Source organism: Protomyctophum bolini (assembly GCF_963924005.1).
Source record: "Protomyctophum bolini genome assembly, chromosome: 6".
In the NCBI taxonomy this organism is placed as follows: Eukaryota; Metazoa; Chordata; class Actinopteri; order Myctophiformes; family Myctophidae; genus Protomyctophum; species Protomyctophum bolini.
The window spans coordinates 14,855,447-14,875,463 of NC_137867.1; the positions used below are offsets into that span (position 1 = coordinate 14,855,447).

At 45.8% G+C, this 20,017-nt stretch overlaps 1 protein-coding gene across 2 annotated transcripts in view; it reads left to right on the top strand.

Moving 5' to 3' along the window:
- kremen1 (kringle containing transmembrane protein 1) overlaps positions 1-20,017 on the top strand; it is a 76,098-nt gene that overhangs the window by 20,547 nt on the left and 35,534 nt on the right. For both annotated transcript variants that reach the window (XM_080766198.1, XM_080766199.1), the window contains exon 2: positions 6,869-7,031. In XM_080766198.1, the coding sequence (XP_080622324.1) occupies positions 6,869-7,031 (163 nt within the window). The remainder of the gene's footprint in view (positions 1-6,868; positions 7,032-20,017) is intronic.

Sequence of the window (20,017 nt, forward strand, 5' to 3'; positions counted from 1 at the left end):
TGTTTGCCTATTTTCACAGAATGTGTGGGAAAAAGTAAGCTATGTACGCATGGCTGACCGCTGCGCAGCGCGGATAGAGTTTGTATTGACGGCGGTGTACATAACACACAGCACATTTCCAGCGGTTGTATGTATGCGTATCATGTAGCCAGCACTTGTTCACTATAATGGACTCACACTGCGAGGCTGCTGTGATGGAAATATTGCCCCTGCAGTCAAGCTCGTTCGCCTGTTCCCCTGAAGCGCCAAGCATATAATAAAGATGGAAGGAAGCTCTTTATGTCAGCCCTCTGCAAGGAAACAGTCATCTGTAATTATCGCTTGCCTTTCAACCCTCATAGCAAACACAACAAATAAGTGCTGTAGCGTGCCCTGGCAACGCGCTTCAGCGAAAACGCCTGTTTGCTTGTTTGCATGCTTGTTTGTTTGTGTTCTGGAGATCACATGACCATGGTACCATAACCCCCCCCCAACAAACTCTACCCCTCCGAACCCCACCCCACCCGCACCCCCCACCCCATTTCGGAGCATCAAGTGCATTTGAAGTCACAATGTGGAAGTCATTAGCCGCAAATCCGTACAAATATAATAACAGGGTGATTAACCCTCTCAGAATTATCCTGCGCTCTCTTTTTTTCCCTTTTTTTCTGAAAAAGGCTGCTCTTGTTGCCGGGTTTGTGCGGTGTGTTCTTGCGAGCGCAGGGCGAGTCTTTCTCGTCGTCGTCCTCCTCTGTTTCCCGGACTTTTTCTATTTGTAGATCTGCATATATTTTATAGGAGGAGGTTTTTCTTTTTCCCCCTCTCTCGCTCTGCCTTTCATGCGGTGGTAGTTCTGTTTCCCATCACAGCCTGTGATGAGACCACAAGAAAGGCCTGGCCCATGTGACGAGAGCGCCACGGTCGCTTGGTGACAGGGAAAGGGCGGGGTGTGTGTGTCTGTGCGTGTGCGTGTGCATGTGCGTGTGTGTGCGCGTGCGTGCGTGTAGGGTGCTCTGAGGTGACGATAGCCCAATCAGTGCACCATGGGCACCTTATCACGGACGGGGAGTGAAACACACGGCCCCGCGCCACTTAACCCATAGCGGGCCTGCTCCTTTTTTTGTTGTTGACGGATGTGTGGCCGTCCACAGGGCTTTTAAATGCTCCATTCATCTTTATGATGGCCTCACTTATCTCAGAGTCCCTGCAGATCCACTGCTTCCCATTCCCACCGCAAGCAAATGGTGCCTTAAGACCACATCAACCCCCCTCCGGCGGGCCGCAAAACGCTGCCATATTTACCATCTCGTCCTGGAAGGCGAGCTTTTGGCCACAGCAGGCGGAGATGATTGCCAACAGCAGTTCCTTCCAAAGCAGCCCGTGTGCAGACGAGCACCGCCACTCCACTCCAACTCCACTCCACTCCAACTCCACTCCAACTCCACTCCACTCCACTCCACTGCACTCCACTCCACACTTTAAAAACTCCAGACTGAAAGTACCTCAGAGGAGAGGAGACATAACATTTACAAAGTCACTTTGGATAGCTCTTTTTGATGCAGTGCGTTGAGCGCTGCGCACAGCAAAGTTCAGCCCATTACGGTCTCACTCCACTCCTCCCACAGAGTCGGCATCCACACACACACACACACACACACACACACACACACACACACACACACACACACACACACACACACACACACACACAACAGACACAACAGACTCCCCATAGGTGCATCACGGCACAATTGTGGTGAGAAGCTAAATGGCTGTCTTCTGTGAAGCCATGTTCCACTTCAGTCAGCAGGTCTCAAGGTGGATTTACAAATCCGCTGGCTGTTGTCTGTGCCGCCGAGGGAGAGGAGCCATTTTTACAAAACATAAAGTGCCCTCATAATTACAGGATAGCCCTGCACCGCTGAAGCAGAAGCAACAGCAGCAGCAGCAGCAGTAGTAGTTGTGCTGTAGGTAGTCGTAGTATCAGCAGCAGGTCTGAGGTCTGCTGCACCGCCAGTCAGGTGAGCTCTCTGTCAGCCAGACAAAGGCTGGCTGACGGGCTCTGGATCAACAGCAACTCCTAAACGGCTTTAATTAAAAGCAACTTTGGCTCAGTCATCACACCGAGAGCGCCTCTGGGCCCTGGGCTTCTGATTTTATGCTCAGATGAAGTGTGCTTCTTTCGGGAAGTTGAAAGAACGGTGTGAACCGTCTCTGTGTGTGTGACACTGTGTGTGTGTGTGTGTGTGTGTGTGTGTGTGTGTGTGTGTGTGTGTGTGTGTGTGTGTGTGTGTGTGTGTGTGTGTGTGTGTGTGTGTGTGTGTGTGTGTGCGTGTGCGTGTGCACGGATTGTGTGGGTGTGTGTGTGCACCTGTGTGTATATTATTGTGTGTTGATGTTGCAAACTTGTACTTAGTTTTTCGTGAATCTTGTACTGTATATTCTAGAATCTAGGCTCAACAGTGAACACATGACACAAGGATAGGAAAAGTTGTGTATCTGTGCATTACATTTTGTTTGTTCATTAGATCATAATGTGAACAAAGCTAATACAACGGTGCCAGACATTTCAAAACAACAGTGCCGGCAATAAGCATTTACTAATTGCCCCTTGATTCCTAAAGAAAGGGACTGTTTTTCGCTATATCATCTGACATACTGTAACCTATCTGAGTTATTACCAGTGTTGTTTGACAGTAATGTCACCGCCTCTTGAGCAACACCCGTCTCGCCAAGCGGCTGCAGTGGGAGCACTTTAGTTTAGTTTAGTTTTTGTTGTTTTTTCCTTCCAAAAACATTCTTAGTTCATTTTTTTTTCTTTTTCTTATTCTGGAAAAGAAAGGTATAGACCGAAGGCTTATTAGGTCATTTAACTTAAAATAATACAAATAAACTTTCATAATGTGCTGAATAACGAAGTGAAACCAAATGGTGTGTCAGGCTGTGTATTTTTACACTGTTTTCCCGGAGGCACATGTTTATGTTATTATGTTTACAATATCTTATCTTATCTGGTCTCTTGGGAAAGAGTTTTGCTGAGTATGACGCTATAGTATGAACTGGCTCAAAATCGTTTTATTTGTCACGTCACAGATTCACAGGTGTAAATAAGTGGGTGGAATAATTTTTTGTTTGTGCACGCTCCTCAACAATTTTGTAGCATTCCGTGAGAAGAGAGGGGGAAAGCTCATTAAAACAGAGATATATGCACACAGTATATACATATGCATATGTGATACAGTTCATGAGGAACATTAGCATCACGCAGGTGTGTACATGTTGCACATTGACGGCGCCAATTTCCTCAGATCCTATTAACAAACGTAGGGCGGCTGACTTCCTGTCTTCCTCCGATTGTTCAAATTCATTCCAGAACCTTGCTGTAGGCCTATAGGGCTGATTTATGCCAGCTATTGCTGGCAAGTGACACAGAGTGGTACGGCGTGATGATGTGTTCAGTTGTGACGCTGCTGTGGGTCTGTAAGGCGGGGAAGACACCTCCCTCTGCAGCGCTGGAGGTGGTGACTTCAAGTCATTGTTATCTCCATATTTTAACTGTCCCGCAACAATGCGTTAGACCTCTGGGTGATGGGTTGCTGAGGTGGAGCGCCACATGCCCACAACTACCATCAGCTCCCAGTACTTCCTGCATGACTTGCCACACCCAAGCTATGCTAGTCGTCATGCACTGAGCTGGCGGTGCCCGGGATCGAACCCATGACCTTGTGGTCCAAAGGCGAGAGCTCTACTGACAGCGGTGGACACTAGTAAAAGGACTGTATTAAAATATCGGAGTAAAAGTACAAAAGTATTGGTACGCAGTATCGCATCGTGAGCATTGTGAGCCTGTAGCACTGCTATTTTTTTAATTGCCAGACTATAAAATTAGGGCCAAATTGGTTAATGTATGATTTCTTACAACTAATGTGCCAAGTAATTGTTTGCGAGTAAATAAAAAACACAACATTTGCCTCTGAGATGTAGTGCGGTATAGAAATACAGAGCTCAAGCATGGAAATGCTCAAGTAAAGTAAAAGTACCTCAAAAGTGTACTTAAGTACAGTTATACTTGAGTAAATGTACTTAGCTCCTTTCCTACCCCTGTCCCCTCTGTAAGTGAACAGAGTAGACACCCAAGAAGAGACCACAGAGTGTAGCAGCAGAGAAGAGGAGGGAAGAGGAAAAGCAGAGGACAACGGAGGGAGGCGATAAAGAGCGAGTGGGAGGGAGGAAGCCAGAACAGCTCGGGTCTAATTTATACTTGGCTGTTCATCGTGTCGCACACCACACAAACACCCGATCCACAAGCTCACAGTGGCGTCCGCACCGTGGCGGCGCCTTGCGATCTTGTAGATCGGCTATATTTCCCGGCAGCGTGCACATTAACACAGACGGCTAGTGTTTAACTCAGGCTTGGCTTTTTGGACTGCATGCAAAGCGGGGAATCAGACTTTTGCACCACAGCTGGCTCACCATGGGGGCATAATGACTGTCACATTGCGAGGCATGAGCTCACGCTCAAACTGAGACGGCGTGGTGATGATGAAAGGGACTCACCATGTACATAGCAACGAGAGCCTCCCTGGAGCCCGGCCAAAACACAAATCTTCTGCTGCAGTGCCGGGCGGGGAAACCTCCTAGCTCCTTATTTCAACTTTTTATTGTTTTTGTTTCCTTTTTCTTGGCCTAATCTGCCCTAATTTGACAAGCTACAGTGTCACACAAAAGTAGCAAAATGTAGCAGATCCAGAAGCTGAGTGTCAGCTAATTTGTGCTATCTTTGGAAATCAATTGTGAAAGTGGTTTAAATCTGTCTGTGGGTTTTATACATTATTTAATCAATGAAAAGTATTAAGAGCTTGTCACTAAATAGGTTCTTTTCCATTTCCTGAAAATCTTTAACGGTTTTGGACATGAAAGGTTTCCACCCGACATCGACGAAATGTGGAAGTCTGTTTGATTGACAGGAAACGATAGTAGGCTGTTTAATACCGCCGGATGTGTTCTCTCCCATTACCGCAGCCAGGCTAACACCTCTGAAGCTACAGTAAATGCAAATCCATTCTAAAGCATCAAGAATTTGCATGTTATCGCATTGTCCCAGCCGTTGCCCTTGTTGTGACATGTCTGGATTTTTGTGCGTGTGTGTTTAAACTTTTAAGCGACAATACAAAATATAAAAAAGAAAGACATATGTTGTTAGTGTCAGATGTTTTTTGTGTGGATTAAGTCATTCCTAATGCCCTGGCTACATTGATTGAGCACCCCCGGCAGTCAACAATTTAATGGCATTCATGAGTTCCTGCAATATAACTATAACATTAATAATGTATCAAAGCGCTGAATGAATATCCCAATTTTAATCAAAGCAGGAATTCAGACTTTGCGGCTAAAGCCTAATTTGTTATGCTTCCTCATGCGACGGCGTTGTGCGCCAGACATAGCCGATGTACAAGTCCACAACACAGCACTGGTGCGTCGTGTTGTGGGCTTGTAGATCGGCTATGTTTGGGGCACACCACCGCCGTACGACCAAGTACAAATCGGCTTTAAAGCTCTCTTGACAGGAGGTCGCCTGAGGCTGAGTGTGATGAGCTATGATGGCTCACTCGCCATTGTTTATATGACTTCTCTGTTTCAGAGAAGAAAAGACTCATTCCGACCATTGTTTTGCTTTGGGGACCATGCTCTCTCTCTGTCTCTCTCTCTGTCTCTGTCTCTGTCTCTGTCTCTGTCTCTCTCTCTCTCTCTCTCTCTCTCTCTCTCTCTCTCTCTCTCTCTCTGTCTCTCTCTCTCTCTCTCTCTCTCTCTCTCTCTCTCTCTCTCTCTCTCTCTCTCTCTCTCTCTCTCAGTTGCACTCTCTCTCTCTCTCTCTCTCTCTCTCTCTCAGTTGCACTCTCTCTCTCTCTCTCTCTCAGTCGCACTCTCTCTCTCTCTCCCTCTCCCCCCTCTCTCCATTTGTTCTCCCCTTCCACCATATGGTTGTCATATATTTCCTGGAAATTCAAACCATGTTTGCTTTAGCTGTATATCTGCAGGTCTCTTTTTTTTTCTCCTAAGCTCTTGTGAAACTCGGGTTGACATTAATTGAAACAATACCAAGTCGTGATTGATCTCACTTTGACACGCTCGGGCCAATGGTACGAATTGAGACTGGGCAGAAACTACAAGTTATATTCCAGAGACTTATCGTCTATTATCATTCCAAATGCATTTAAAAAAAAATATATATATATATATATATATCATCCAAGACCATTGACTCAACCTTAGATTCTCAAACAATTATATATACTGTAGATGTATTGAATTTGGATGTCTGCCTGTAACATGCCTGCTTAGAATCACTTATTCTGATCCTTATCTCCGTACACTGTCTCTTTAACGTCGGGTCCAGGGACCACCAGGGACTCAAATGGACCCTTAAATGAAAACATTTGAGAATCGTTGTCACACAATTGACCTTTATTAGGTGTCACACACAGGGGTCATCATCATGTTGGCTTGTGGTGGACACCACAGCTCTTAAAAGCTCTTAACACACTCTCTCTCTCTCTCTCTCTCTCTCTCTCTCTCTCTCTCAAATGGAACCAAATGGACCATTTGGTTCCGTGTACATACTCTCAGAGTTATGAGGGTCCGACTCCTTGCTAATAAAACATTTGAGAACCACTTGCACTAATTGGACTCCTAATGTGCTGTAGTGTCATAGCAAATCAGTGTCGTACATACTGTAAAACTATAATGGTGTGTAAAACAGAAGATCTAAAAATGTCCCATGGACAAGGCCAAGTCTTTGCTACGGACATATTGATGAGCCCAGTGGACACATGCACAACAGACAAACGTATACAGTAACACTCTCTCTCTCTCTTTCTCTGGCCCGCAGAGTGCTACACTGCTAATGGCGAGGACTACCGGGGCATCCAGAACCAGACCAGCCTACAGGGGGGGAAGCCCTGCCTCTTCTGGAACGAGACCTTCCAGCACCCGTACAACACCCTGAAGTACCCCAATGGAGAGGGTGGCCTGGGGAGCCACAACTACTGCAGGTGAGGAGGGAAACCTACAAAAAGCCATGTTTCTATGTCAGTGGTTCTCAAACATTTTCATGTCAAGGACCCCCAGGAATATATGTATTTGGCCGCCGACCCCCATCTGAAAATATGTTGTTCCAAGGACACCCCCCCCCCAGAAGCAAAGATTTGACTTAAAAATAGCAGATCTACAAGCTCGTAGCGCTATGAGCTTGTAGATCTGCTATTTTATGTTATACAATAGCTAAAGTATGACATAATTCTTAAAACACCAAAAGGGGTTCCCGTTCTGAATGGGTTAAGCTCTTCAAACCTACATACTTTTACTATTTGAAAGTGGCAGATCTACAAGCTCACAAGCTTGTAGACCTTGACATGAAAATGTTTGAGAACCACCCGTTTAAACAATAATCAAACAATTTGGATGTAAGCCCAAATAAGCAACTACATTTTAGAAACAAGCCCAAAAAACCACAACCCGCAACTACCAATATTTACAAGCAACTTTACAGAAAAACAAGCCTGACGTCGCTTATAATAAGCAGACCTTGCAACACTGCTTCGACTGCATGAACCCAGTGAACCTTTCCATGCCATCTCTAACAGGTTCATAAGGTTCTAGTGAACCGTTCCATGCCATCTCTAACAGGTTCATAAGGTTCTAGTGAACCGTTCCGTGCCATCTCTAACAGGTTCATGAGGTTCTAGTGAACCGTTCCGTGCCATCTCTAACAGGTTCATGAGGTTCTAGTGAACCGTTCCATGCCATCTCTAACAGGTTCATGAGGTTCTAGTGAACCGTTCCGTGCCATCTCTAACAGGTTCATAAGGTTCTAGTGAACCGTTCCGTGCCATCTCTAACAGGTTCATAAGGTTCTAGTGAACCGTTCCATGCCATCTCTAACAGGTTCATGAGGTTCTAGTGAACCGTTCTGTGCCATCTCTAACAGGTTCATGAGGTTCTAGTGAACCGTTCCATGCCATCTCTAACAGGTTCATAAGGTTCTAGTGAACCGTTCCGTGCCATCTCTAACAGGTTCATAAGGTTCTCAGAACCTCATTCGGGCCCTGCTCAGGGTAGTAGTTACCGGAACTAGTACTTTCACATGTTTTCTAAACTCAAAGCAGATCAGCTATTTCGCTTTTTTGTATTCGTTTTATTTATAAAGTACCCACAGTACCTGGTTATAATCGAAACAAGAAACCATCGCAGAACTTCACTGATTCTGGGTTACCCTAGTCGGTGATAAGAGCCATTAGTGTTAGCCTTTGAAAGTGTCATGCCTGATTTACAGTATATTAGGTTATGTGCCACGACCAGGGGGGCAGTCAGACGGATATTTTGTGAAGCCACTAAGGAAATGAAAGTTCATATAATGGCCTGTTGTGGCGCTGTCACTGGACCCAGAAAAACCCATAGCCCCATAGAAGTCCATGTATTTGGGCCCAACTTCACCTAGACTGTATTACCTTAATAAACATGGTCATGAATACTTTTGGCTTCCAGTCACTAGTTTAAAGTCTCATTTCTAATGTCATAATATTCTTTTTGGAAAATTATGGTCCCATTTATTAAAAAAATGACCATAAAGTCGCGCATGTTCTGAGGGGCGTGGCTACCGTTACAATCTATGAACGGGATCCCCCACCCACTCGAGTCAAAATAAAAACCAACGAAGAAGAAGGGGGAAGTCCCGCCTCGTTGTCTGGGCCAGCCAATGGGCCAGCTGGCCTGAACTGGGCCAAAACGGATCTAGAAAGATGGCGACTTCCATTGCAAGGACTGACAGGCTTCATTTTACGTTCACGTTAGACCCGCGGAACTTTTTTGATTTTTTACAGTCTATGGCCACGACCCCAAAATAGCAGATCTACAAGCTCACATGTCGCAGTGTGTGACGCAGTCCTAGCGTCTCAATATCTGCAGGCCATATCTTACAAAGCATTCCTTTTTGAGTAGAACTTTCGTAGTAACGTTGTAATGACAATATGGAGCTACCAGAGGCTGCCAAAAAGACGACTAAAATGAATACAACAGTATGATTTTAAGTTAATGTACACTTACAGCACTGATGTCGGGCAGAAACCTCATTTTTCCATATGTTAACTACAGCGTCAACATCAAAAGCAGCAGATCTGCAAGGTCATTTCGAGCTTGTCCATCTGCTACTTTTGCAATTTTGGAATTCTAATTCCTAGGACGTCTGGAGACGTCTTGGGCACAAATTGTGATTCATTAATCCTGAAAAGTTTTTTCTTGAAGTACTTTTTTGAAGAAATCTTCCTAGACAAGGCCTTAGACATGATTCATAGCCGAGAAGACCACTACACCTAAAAGTTTGAATAACATTATTATTACTACAGCGGTGCCCGTTGGGCACTGGCCTACTCGGAACAATGCAAGTTGGAAATGTATGCCCCAACCAGATATTATGTCTGTGTCCCTTTTGTGCCCATATATGGAGTTCTTTGTCAGGCATGCCCAGATGCAGACGTCAGAACATCATGTGATGTCGTAACAGGCCAGCTCCATGGAGATCTAGGGGTGATCAGGTGTGATCAGTAGGCTAATTTGGGCCCTGTCAAGAGCGGTGCCCGTTGGGCCTACTTGGAACAATGCATGTTGGAAATGCATGCCCCACCCAGTTATTATGTCTGTGTCCCTTTTTATAGCCATATATGGAGTTCTTTGTCAGGCATACTCAAATATGGACTCTATGCAGATGTCAAAATGATGTCGGAACAGGCCAGCTCCATATATGGACTCATGGGCAGGGCCCTGTCCAGAGCCCGGGCAGAGGCCTTTTGTGGCGGTTCTGGAGAACCATGGGTCCGACCAACTGGACACCGGAGACTGCACACCACGTGGTGGTGTGGAACACACGTGTCGAATTTGAAATTGGTGGGGCGAACTGTTCTCGAGTTACGTGGATTACACACAGACAGACCTAGAACAGACAAAGACACTTGGTGCATTTATAGATAGACATATTATTTCCTCCTATACACATGCAGGTTTAATGTTTGTCTTATAGATAGACATATTATTTCCTCCTATACACATGCAGGTTTAATGTTTGTCTTGTTTGTTTTGTAAACGCCATTGACAATGAAGGGAACATTTAGGTCATAATGTGCCTCATGTTTGCACCGTTTGTTTTTACATCACCATTACAGATCACCTAATCAACATGAGTTAGACTTTAACATATTAGCGCCCCTCACTTCACACGGGTGTGATTTTTTTACTATAATAATGACAAAATAGGGATTTCTGGTTGAAAGTAGAAGAAAGAAAGTCATTTTTGTTTAGAAGTTTGGACTAGCTCTTCCAGATCTTAACCCGGAACTCAGGGTAGGAAATGCTGGCCTACACACACACAGGTCTCTCTGCCTGTTGCCCCGAAGGTTCCAAAGATCAGACATTACATTACACTTCTGAATATCTTTTATCAGTGAATATCCCAGCAGAGCGTGTAGTCCTGTCAACACAAGGACGCAGCCATGGCATGCTCAGAGTCACAACTACAAGCACATCTCCATCCCTCATCCCAGGAACGTCAGAGGGACATGGCGCGGTGGCTTTGGGTCTCCAGAAAGCCCCAATCCATCCGTCAGTCATGCCCCATGTAGGACTGTCAACGTTTGCATGCATGACTGTCCAACTTGTGTGTTTGTATTGAGCCGCACTCCTTTCGCGAGTCAAGACAAATTTCAGCGGAGAGAGACTTCCAGAACAGTGGCTTGGCCCAGATAGCCGAGCCATGAGAAAAAACGTACATCTCTTCCCCCCAAAAGCCTCTGAAACGGTTTCTCTAAGTCACGGTCGTAAACTCATAAAGCAACAATGCTTTGAAGTGGCAATGGACGGATTTGTTTAAACTTGGCCCCGGACGTGCATTCTGAAGATTTATGCGTAGGGATATATACAGCGGATTGAGGAAGGCTTTCGCCACACATTAGAAGCTTATTATATTCGACAAGTAGAGCAAAAATGGATATCTTCATTGTTTAGATTTGACATATTTTGGCAATTGTGTGATACAGTGAGAAATACCCCCCCCCATACTGTCTACACACTAACAGACCATGGCTTTGTTACGTCTTGACAGAAGGGTTTCAGTCAGTATGGACTCCGGTCAGTCTATTTCAGTCCCCCCAGACAGACTTCTCTCAGACTGTCTAAAGAGTCACTCATCAGCGATGCACAGTGAAATCCCCCGGTGATCATTTAACAATTCGTAACTCTGTGTGTACAAATGTGTCTGAAAGTGTACCTTTGTACATTTTCAGAAAGGGTTTGATTTGTTGGGATAGGGGATATGGGGGGAATCCATGCCTCTGTGTTTGATATATCCCCCTCTCTGGTCATTCATTTCTTATCCTTCATGCTGATATGTTTTTATCCCTGCTGTTCTGTACATACTGTACAGAACCCCTCTTGGGGTTCTGTACAGTATGTAGCTTACAGTATTCTATTAAATTCTGCTATATCAATATTTGAAGTATTTCAGAAAAGGTCAGTGTTGATCATATACTGTAGGAGGTTTCCACCCGACAGAGACAATATGCATTCCTGTAGGGAAATGTAGACTGTCGCTGTCGGATGTGTTTGATGTTTGTGTTTTTAATCACAATTAAACAATTGAATAAGTAAAAATGTGTTAACCCCATTAACCCTGGCGTCCCTATTTTGACCGAATGTGGTCATTTAAAAAAAATGCAAGAATAGCAATTCCTCCAAGCTCACAACAACGCATCGCGATGGGATACGTTGTGAGCTAGAGCTTCTATTTTTGCTATTTGTCATACAAAGAACTACATGGTCTAAGCTGTTAATGTGTTTAAAAACTAATAATTGAACCCTGCTCTCAGAGTCAAATGAACACCGAGGATGTTACTGTGTTACTGTGCAGTGAGGAGACTGATTCTCAATAGATAAGAGATGGCCTTTATGAGTCGTTCACACAAGCCTTTGTTACGTGGCTGTTTTCCGGGTTCCATTTCCCCCCAGGAATAGGTGGAGAATGTAGGGGGGTTTGCGAAAGTGATATCTCCTGTTTTCATTTCGTGTGTGTGTGTGTGTGTGTGTGTGTGTGTGTGTGTGTGTGTGTGTGTGTGTGTGTGTCTGTGTGTCTGTGTGTCTGTGCGTGTGTGCGTGTGTGCGTGTGCGTATACTTCTCAAAGGTTGGTAATGCACGTTTCTGACAAAAATACTATAAAATAAAATTAAGTAAAGTAAAGTAAAATAAATGCGCTCACAGGTCAAACTGTACAGTAGGCCTGCACCATTGGATCAGATTCAGAATCATTCTCATCTTTATTGCCACTTCACATGATCACAGGATTAAGATAAGACCGCCAGAGGCAGCACAGCAGTTAACACACCGTTACAGGCCAATAGAAAGTAGTGTGAATCAGTGATGCTCAAAGTGGGGTCTGGGTACCCATAGGGTTCCTTGGGATGGGGGTTCCAGGTGGGGTCTGGGTACCCATATAGGGTTCCTTGGGATGGGGGTTCCAGGGGGTCCCGACTTCCCAGCAAAATGTGTTGATACAGCGTCACAATCATTTTAATCACTTTTTTTATTTTACTGTATACGTTGGTTATTCAAAATTGCAGAAAATAATAATAATAATAATAATGAAAGTATTGGAATGTTTTGAGTCATTTTGAATTTCTTTTAACACAAATCGTCTCTTCTGGGGGTCCCTGGCAGCTGGCACAAAACATTTTCAAATGGCGGTCCGTGGCCCATAAATTCTTGGGTTCCTTAACATGAAAATGCTTGAGAGGCACAGCAGTTTAGTATAGCACGAAAGCACAGAGGTCATGAAAGAACATTAATATGTTCTTTGTTATCGGCAACAATGATGAAACGTTTGTCTACAGCATTCCCCTATATGACGTGCACACGTCCCACAGCCGTGGAACATGCATAAATATTTGATCTATGCTGATGCTGATATTTGATCTAGCCTTGAAACATGCGTGTGTATATGCACAGGGCTCAGCGTGTGTACAGTACATATTTATGTTTACCCAACACATGTGTATTTGTGGGTGTACGATCATTCACATGCGTGCACACAAATGTACACATACTGTATGCATATATACATGGTGCATGCGCACAATCCGCACATGTGCACACATGTACATATTGTGTAGTGTGTGTACAATGTGTGTGTGTGGGTGTGTGGGCGCGTGCGTGCGTGCGCACACTCGTGTGCCCTAAGAGGGAGAGTGCTCCCACCACAGACAGAGAACCATATGGGAAAGGGATTTAGACACCACAACAAAATTTGGATTTCAAAACTCCTTATTTACATCTGTGGCCTGTGGCTAGTCAAATTCTGTTTCCATTGACCCCCCCCCCAACTATCCCACTTACCTCTAGCACTAACAACTCTCTCTTCGCTCGGCCATGTCTGTCTGCCTCCATCTCTCTTCTGGCACTACAGAAGAACTGCAACCTTTCAATGCGTGGTATGACCGAGATCGTGAAGGGGGTTAAGCCCGGTTAAATAGCCAATCGGCAATTGCGGCACATTGTGAGCATATAGATCAGCTATTTTAAGCATGTGATATTGAGCTTTAAAGTCACTGTCCAGTCCACACATGATGTCCCATGGTGTGGTTGAAAATCTCTGTCCATCTTCAACCGCTTATCCAGAGTCGGGTCACGGGGGCAACAGTTCCAGCAGAGATTTCCAGACTTCCCTCTCCACAGCTACATTAGCAACTTCCTCCTGGGGGATCCCGAGGCATTCTCTCACTTGTGACCCCAAGATAGACCTGCACTGCACAATCCAGCGGTTTCCTGCTGAGAACCATGGTTTCAGATTGAAATTCTCCCCTTAAAAATGATCCCTGTTCAATAAATGTACATCCAAATCAGTAACATATTTTTAGCCTATAAAACCTACACAAACTCGGCGGATGGTCAGGATCGAAACATTGTGAATAGAAAAATTAACCACTATTAAAAAATAAAACTTGGAGGGGGAAGTGGAAGTGGATCTTTAACCACGTAAACCTCTTAAATATTTCCTTGACCGGAGTCCCCCAGGGGTTTATCCTTGGCCCCTTCACTTTTACACAGAATATCTTCCCCCAATCAACAACAATGTTGAGGAGGATATGGGAGAAGGAAATGTGATGAAATGTGGTGGAGAGGGGGGAGGGGGGGGTGTCTGATCCCAGCGCCAAGGGGGGTTTTGTGAAGCGAGGGCTGAGGCACAGGTGGATAACATGAGGCTAAGAAACATCGCATGTTGTTACTTGAACACACGTCTCCGAGCGGGGAGCGGATGTACAGGGATTAGAGAGGCGTGTGTGTGTGTGTGTGTGTGTGTGTGTGTGTGTGTGTGTGTGTGTGTGTGTGTGTGTGTGTGTGTGTGTGTGTGTGTGTGTGTGTGTGTGTGTGTGTGTGTGTGTGTGTGTGTGTGTGTGTGTGTGTGTGTGTGTGTGTGTGTGTGTGTGTGTGTGTGTGTGTGTGTGTGTGTGCGCGCGCCCGTACGCGCGTGTCTGTGCGCACGCACAGCTCAGACAGTGAAGCAGGTGCAGTGGGGGCGATGGGATATCAGGATTGAAGGAAGTGGGTCTCATAAACCCCTCTGTTCTCATCTCATTGTAGGGTTTTCCCCAAACCGATTAAGTTGAAAGAGCTCTGTGATACTAGAGACAGAGAGAGAGAGAGAGACCTAATAGTCCCCACTTTTCATCTTTATGGCTCTCAATAAAATAGCCCAGTGAAAACGGAGAAGAAATTTGGAAACCTCACATTAATCCCGCCCAAAAAGGAGAGCGAAGTCCACTCCTATGCTAGCTTGTTGGCTAAGGCTAAACAAGAGTAATAATAATTATTCAATAAATATGTACCATAATCATACACTCTCAGGGTTAAATTAACCCTGCTCTTGTGACATTATTGGATATAATCACTTTGTGCTTAACGTTCCCTGCCGTTCCCGTAATAACGTAAATAAACTTTTAGTCTGGCCGCCCGACGATCCCATAAATTACATGATAAGGGTCTTTATATTATTTAATCCATGTTTTGATCCGATCGAGATTGTAAGATTCTCTTTGATAGGCTCCTCTGATCTTTCTCAGGGAGTTAAGGACTGTACCAAAGACATCGCAGAAAGGTAGATTGATATTTTTGCTCACACGGTGCACAAGAGCTTCTTAATAAACACAGAGACTAGACTCCCCTCTGCTGTCTGCTCCATTAGTATGAGAGTGTGAATTGTGTGATGGTTTGTGTGAGTGGTCATTTCCTGGCTATTTGTATGCAGGTGTGTGTGTGTTCGCTGCCAGGAAGGAATTTATGAGTGTCCACTATACTGTAGCTGTGAATGCCGCATTCCCTCAAACGGATGGGATAATGGCAGTGTCACAGTGAGTTATGTTCCTTGCCTATATTGTAATTGAATCCCCATGATGTCAGGTGTAGATCTGAGATTGTGGCGTGCCATCACACGGCCATCAACATCTACAGTACATGTTCCAACTGGATGTAGCACAGGCCACCTGCATGCAGCAGACAGGCCACTTGAATGCAGCATGGGCCATATAGACACAACACAGGCCACCTGAATGCAGCACAGGCCACCTGAACGCAGCATGGGCCATATGGACGTAGCACAGGCCACCTGAACGCAGCATGGGCCATATGGACGTAGCACAGGCCACCTGAACGCAGCATGGGCCATATGGACGTAGCACAGGCCACCTGAATGCAGCATGGGCCATATGGACGTAGCACAGGCCACCTGAATGCAGCATGGGCCATATGGACGTAGCACAGGCCACCTGAATGCAGCATGGGCCTTATGGACGTAGCACAGGCCACCTGAATGCAGCATGGGCCTTATGGACGTAGCACAGGCCACCTGAATGCAGCATGGGCCATATGGACGTAGCACAGGCCACCTGAATGCAGCATGGGCCATATGGACGTAGCACAGGCCACCTGAATGCAGCATGGGCCATATGGACGTAGCACAGGCCACCTGAACGCAGCATGGGCCATATGGACGTAGCACAGGCCACCTGAATGCAGCATGGGCCATATGGACGTAGCACAGGCCACCTGAATGCAGCATGGGCCATATGGACGTAGCACAGGCCACCTGAACGCAGCATGGGCCTTATGGACGTAGCACAGGCCACCTGAACGCAGCATGGGCCACCTGAACGCAGCACAGGTCCACTGAACCGAATGGGCATTCATGTGATGTTTGTCCAGAATGTCATACTGTACAATCCACTGTGTTAAAGCTACAATCGGTTGATGTTCTACCTGGGATTTGAACCTGGTTCTACCGCCTGTCAGACCAAACTTGTACCGATCTTCTGAGACGGAATACCCACTTGGAGAGTATGCTGTATTGCGCTTATGAGCCTCAGGCAGTACTGCTTGTCAACCAGACGTCAGCGTTGGAATTCCTTGATGGAAGGCTGACTTATATTGTATTAACATAGTCTACCATACAGATATGTTGAAACGTTTTGTTCCTTAAAATGCGTTCCCGATTGCAGCTTCAATTTAACACATTTGTGCACTCTATGGCGTTACAAATGGATAGATTAACACCAAGGATTTGACTGTGCATGTGTCAACACGAGGGACCTTGTTAGTAACAGTTGATACAAGCACCATGTCTCTGGGCTACATTTGACATATCCTAATCCACCAACTATACCCCCCAAAACCCCATAATAAAACAGGCCTCTCAAAATGACGTCCGATCAGCATTCCTCCACGCTCACTCTGTCCTACAAGGCAGAGGAGGGTCTATACTTTCATCTTCATCGTGTAAGCTAAGATCCCTTAGAAAGCAAGCACACGGTTCACGTTAGAGAGAACCTTCTGTATACACGGGGATGGTTACTCGCGTGTTACTCGCAGGTTTTCCGCGGATTAATTTAAAACGCGACGCCTCACATATTCGTTATTTTTTTTGTGTGGTAATTATAGCAGCGCGGTGCCAGGGCCTTTAAAGATTATCATAAATTTTTATGATTTGAGAATGTGGAAAATGGTTATTAAAAGAGAAAAGCTTTTGAACAGCGGCCAGCAAAGAACAGCTGCTTTTGTCTTGTTCTCAGATGTACTGTAAAAGCCCGCAAACTGCCTTCAAACGCGAGAGCTGGAGAGAATGTTATGCCCAATAGAACACTCCGTCGTACGAGGGTGTCTCGTGGAGACAATAGCAGATAGCAGATCTACGACAGCATGAAGCTACCACCATGGTATGTATGTATATATCCAAAACGGTTATACTTTTCAGGATTCAAATTCAAAAACAGCATAAAGCTCAAATCGCGTCGCTTCGATTTTGTGTGACACTGCAGTATGAACAAGTAGGACGTTGATTTACAAAATAGAAACAAAAAAACCCCACAGAAAGTTCTGCTCAACAGCAATGATGTATCAGACTGTAGGCAAAAGCAACGTGATGCACCCGCTGGTCGAGTGGTCCAGGCGCATGCCACATTATGCTCTGGCCTCTGGCCTGACGAGTCCCGTGTTCGAGTCCCGTTCAGGGCGACCTTTGCTGCATCTCTCTCCCGCTTTCCTGTCAATCTTCACTTGTAACTACTAACTATCAATGAAGGCAAAATGCCACAAACAAATCTTTAAAAAAAAAAGGGAAACGCCCTCCCCACCCTTGTCAGGTCCTAAGAAGTGGCCTGTGCATTACAGTAAGCATGAGCTCAGTTTGTGGCTCTCCCCAGGTTGGCAGAGGGAGAGCAGCGCCCAGGATTTACAGCTTTTAGGCAATTGGCACAGGGTGAAAAATAGGTTGGAACTGTGCCAATTTAACATCATAACATTCTCTGACCTACCAGTGGGACAGTCTCACACACACATCATGTGAATGCGCACACACACACACACACACACACACACACACACACACACACACACACACACACACACACACACACACACAGACATGCTCACAGGGGAAATTGATGGGTTCACCACAGCCCCTGTGTAGCTTTTATGTGTACTGTGGCACCTCTGCCCCAGAGCTCTGTACTCACTTCCCCTCATACACATGTACAACCTCCCTGTCTCTCTCACACACACACACACACACACACACACACACACACACACACACACACACACACACACACACACACACACACACACACACACACACGTGCACAAAGCACATGCATTCGATTCCCAGGCTTTTACACCTGCAAACACACACACACACACACACACACACACACACACACACACACACACACACACAATAACTAATGCAGTTAAACACCTGTACACCTGCAAACCTGCACGCACGCATGCACGCAATAATGCAGTTAAACACACCCCCCCCTTTCACGCTCATGCACAATCTGTGTACACCTGCATTCACACACACACACACAGACACACAGACACACAGACACGCGCGCGCACACGTGCACACACTCGTTATTCATTCAGGTCTCCCTGGGCGGTGATTAGCAGTGCATAGGGTCCAGTAAATTAGCTAAGTGCCTATAGATGAGTTCTGGGGAATCTTATATCAAGTGGGGCTGTTACGTGTGTGTGTGTGTGTGTGTGTGTGTCTGTGTGTGTGTGTGTGTGTGTGTGTGTGTGTGTGTGTGTGTGTGTTTGTGTGTGCGTGTGCGTGTGAGTGTGCGTGCGTGCGCGTCCGTCCATGTGTGCATGCGTGCGTGCGCGAGAGAGAGAGATTGAAAGAAACCCAACTCTTGCGGGCTGGTCCCTGTCCCCCCTCTGTACTGTCATGCTAGCAGCAGCCTCGGGCCAAACAAACAGGTGTGTGCCTCCAACCTGGGTGGGGCAGCCAATAGATCTGTGCTCAGGATAAGGTGTCCAAAACATACAGGAAAACAAGCTACCCAGCCAAATACTCTGTGTTCATTTTATTGAACTCGGGGGATGTGGAAATGGACCCTTAAAATGGGTCCATGTGGTCTCATCTCCTGAGTTACAGTCCTGTAATGGTCCATGGTATTTCAGACTGAGCTCAGATGAACACCTGCAGGTTGTCTTGCTGATGGTATAGGATTGTTAGGATGCAATATACTCCAAATCTCCAAACGCAGTTTAGATTTGCCGGTAAGGGAAAAACAATAATGTTTTTCCATATTAGTGGAACGTTTGTTTCACCTATTATGAACTTGAATTAATTCCCCCCCCCCCCTGCTATCAATAGCGTGTTTCTGTCTGAAAAGAGAGGAAGAAACCCAGGAAAGTGTTTTTGATAGGAGAAGAAAAGAAATGGAAACGCCCTTCACAGTTTTGCCCACAAAAGGTGAAACGGGATAGCAGCAGAGCCCCGGGGCCCTTTCAAGATGCTACAATAAAGTGTGTCAAAAAAGAAAAGGACAGGTCTCCCTAGCAATTACTGCCAAGTCTGGAAAAAGAACTGCAATGTCATTTTAGACGGTGTGTTTTTTTTGTCTGTGTTTTCTTTCTTTTCTTTTCTTTTTTCTGGCGACTGGGTGCGATTTAATAACAACCTAACAGTCCTGATATTGCAGTGGTATTGCTGAAACGGGCCCGTGATATATCTATTTTTTTTATTATCTGTTATTTACAACTGCCCGTGCTTTATTTATACTCTTAATAAAATATTGGCCTTTTATAACAATGACCTCAGAGATATGGCGCCTGCTCAAAGCCCACAGATATTGGCGTGCGCCCCCGGCCCATGTCTCCTCCCCTTTGTCCAGAGAAACTGAAAGGCAAAAGCAGTGACAGGGGGGGGGGGGGGGTTAAAAGTGCCCTGGTGAGGTTCAAAGTGGCTGTGTCCCCAGACAAAAGCATGGCCCCACTGCCCACCCCTTTTCAGGTCTGTGTCTGGCCCCAGAACAAAGACCCCCGGGGGCCCCATCAGAGAGCCACGGTATGGCCCCTGACTGACACGCATGGCCTAGCCCCTGGAGCACCGCGGGAGGAGGCTAAGTCAACACGCATCCAAGCGATGTTAGTGGGGATGAC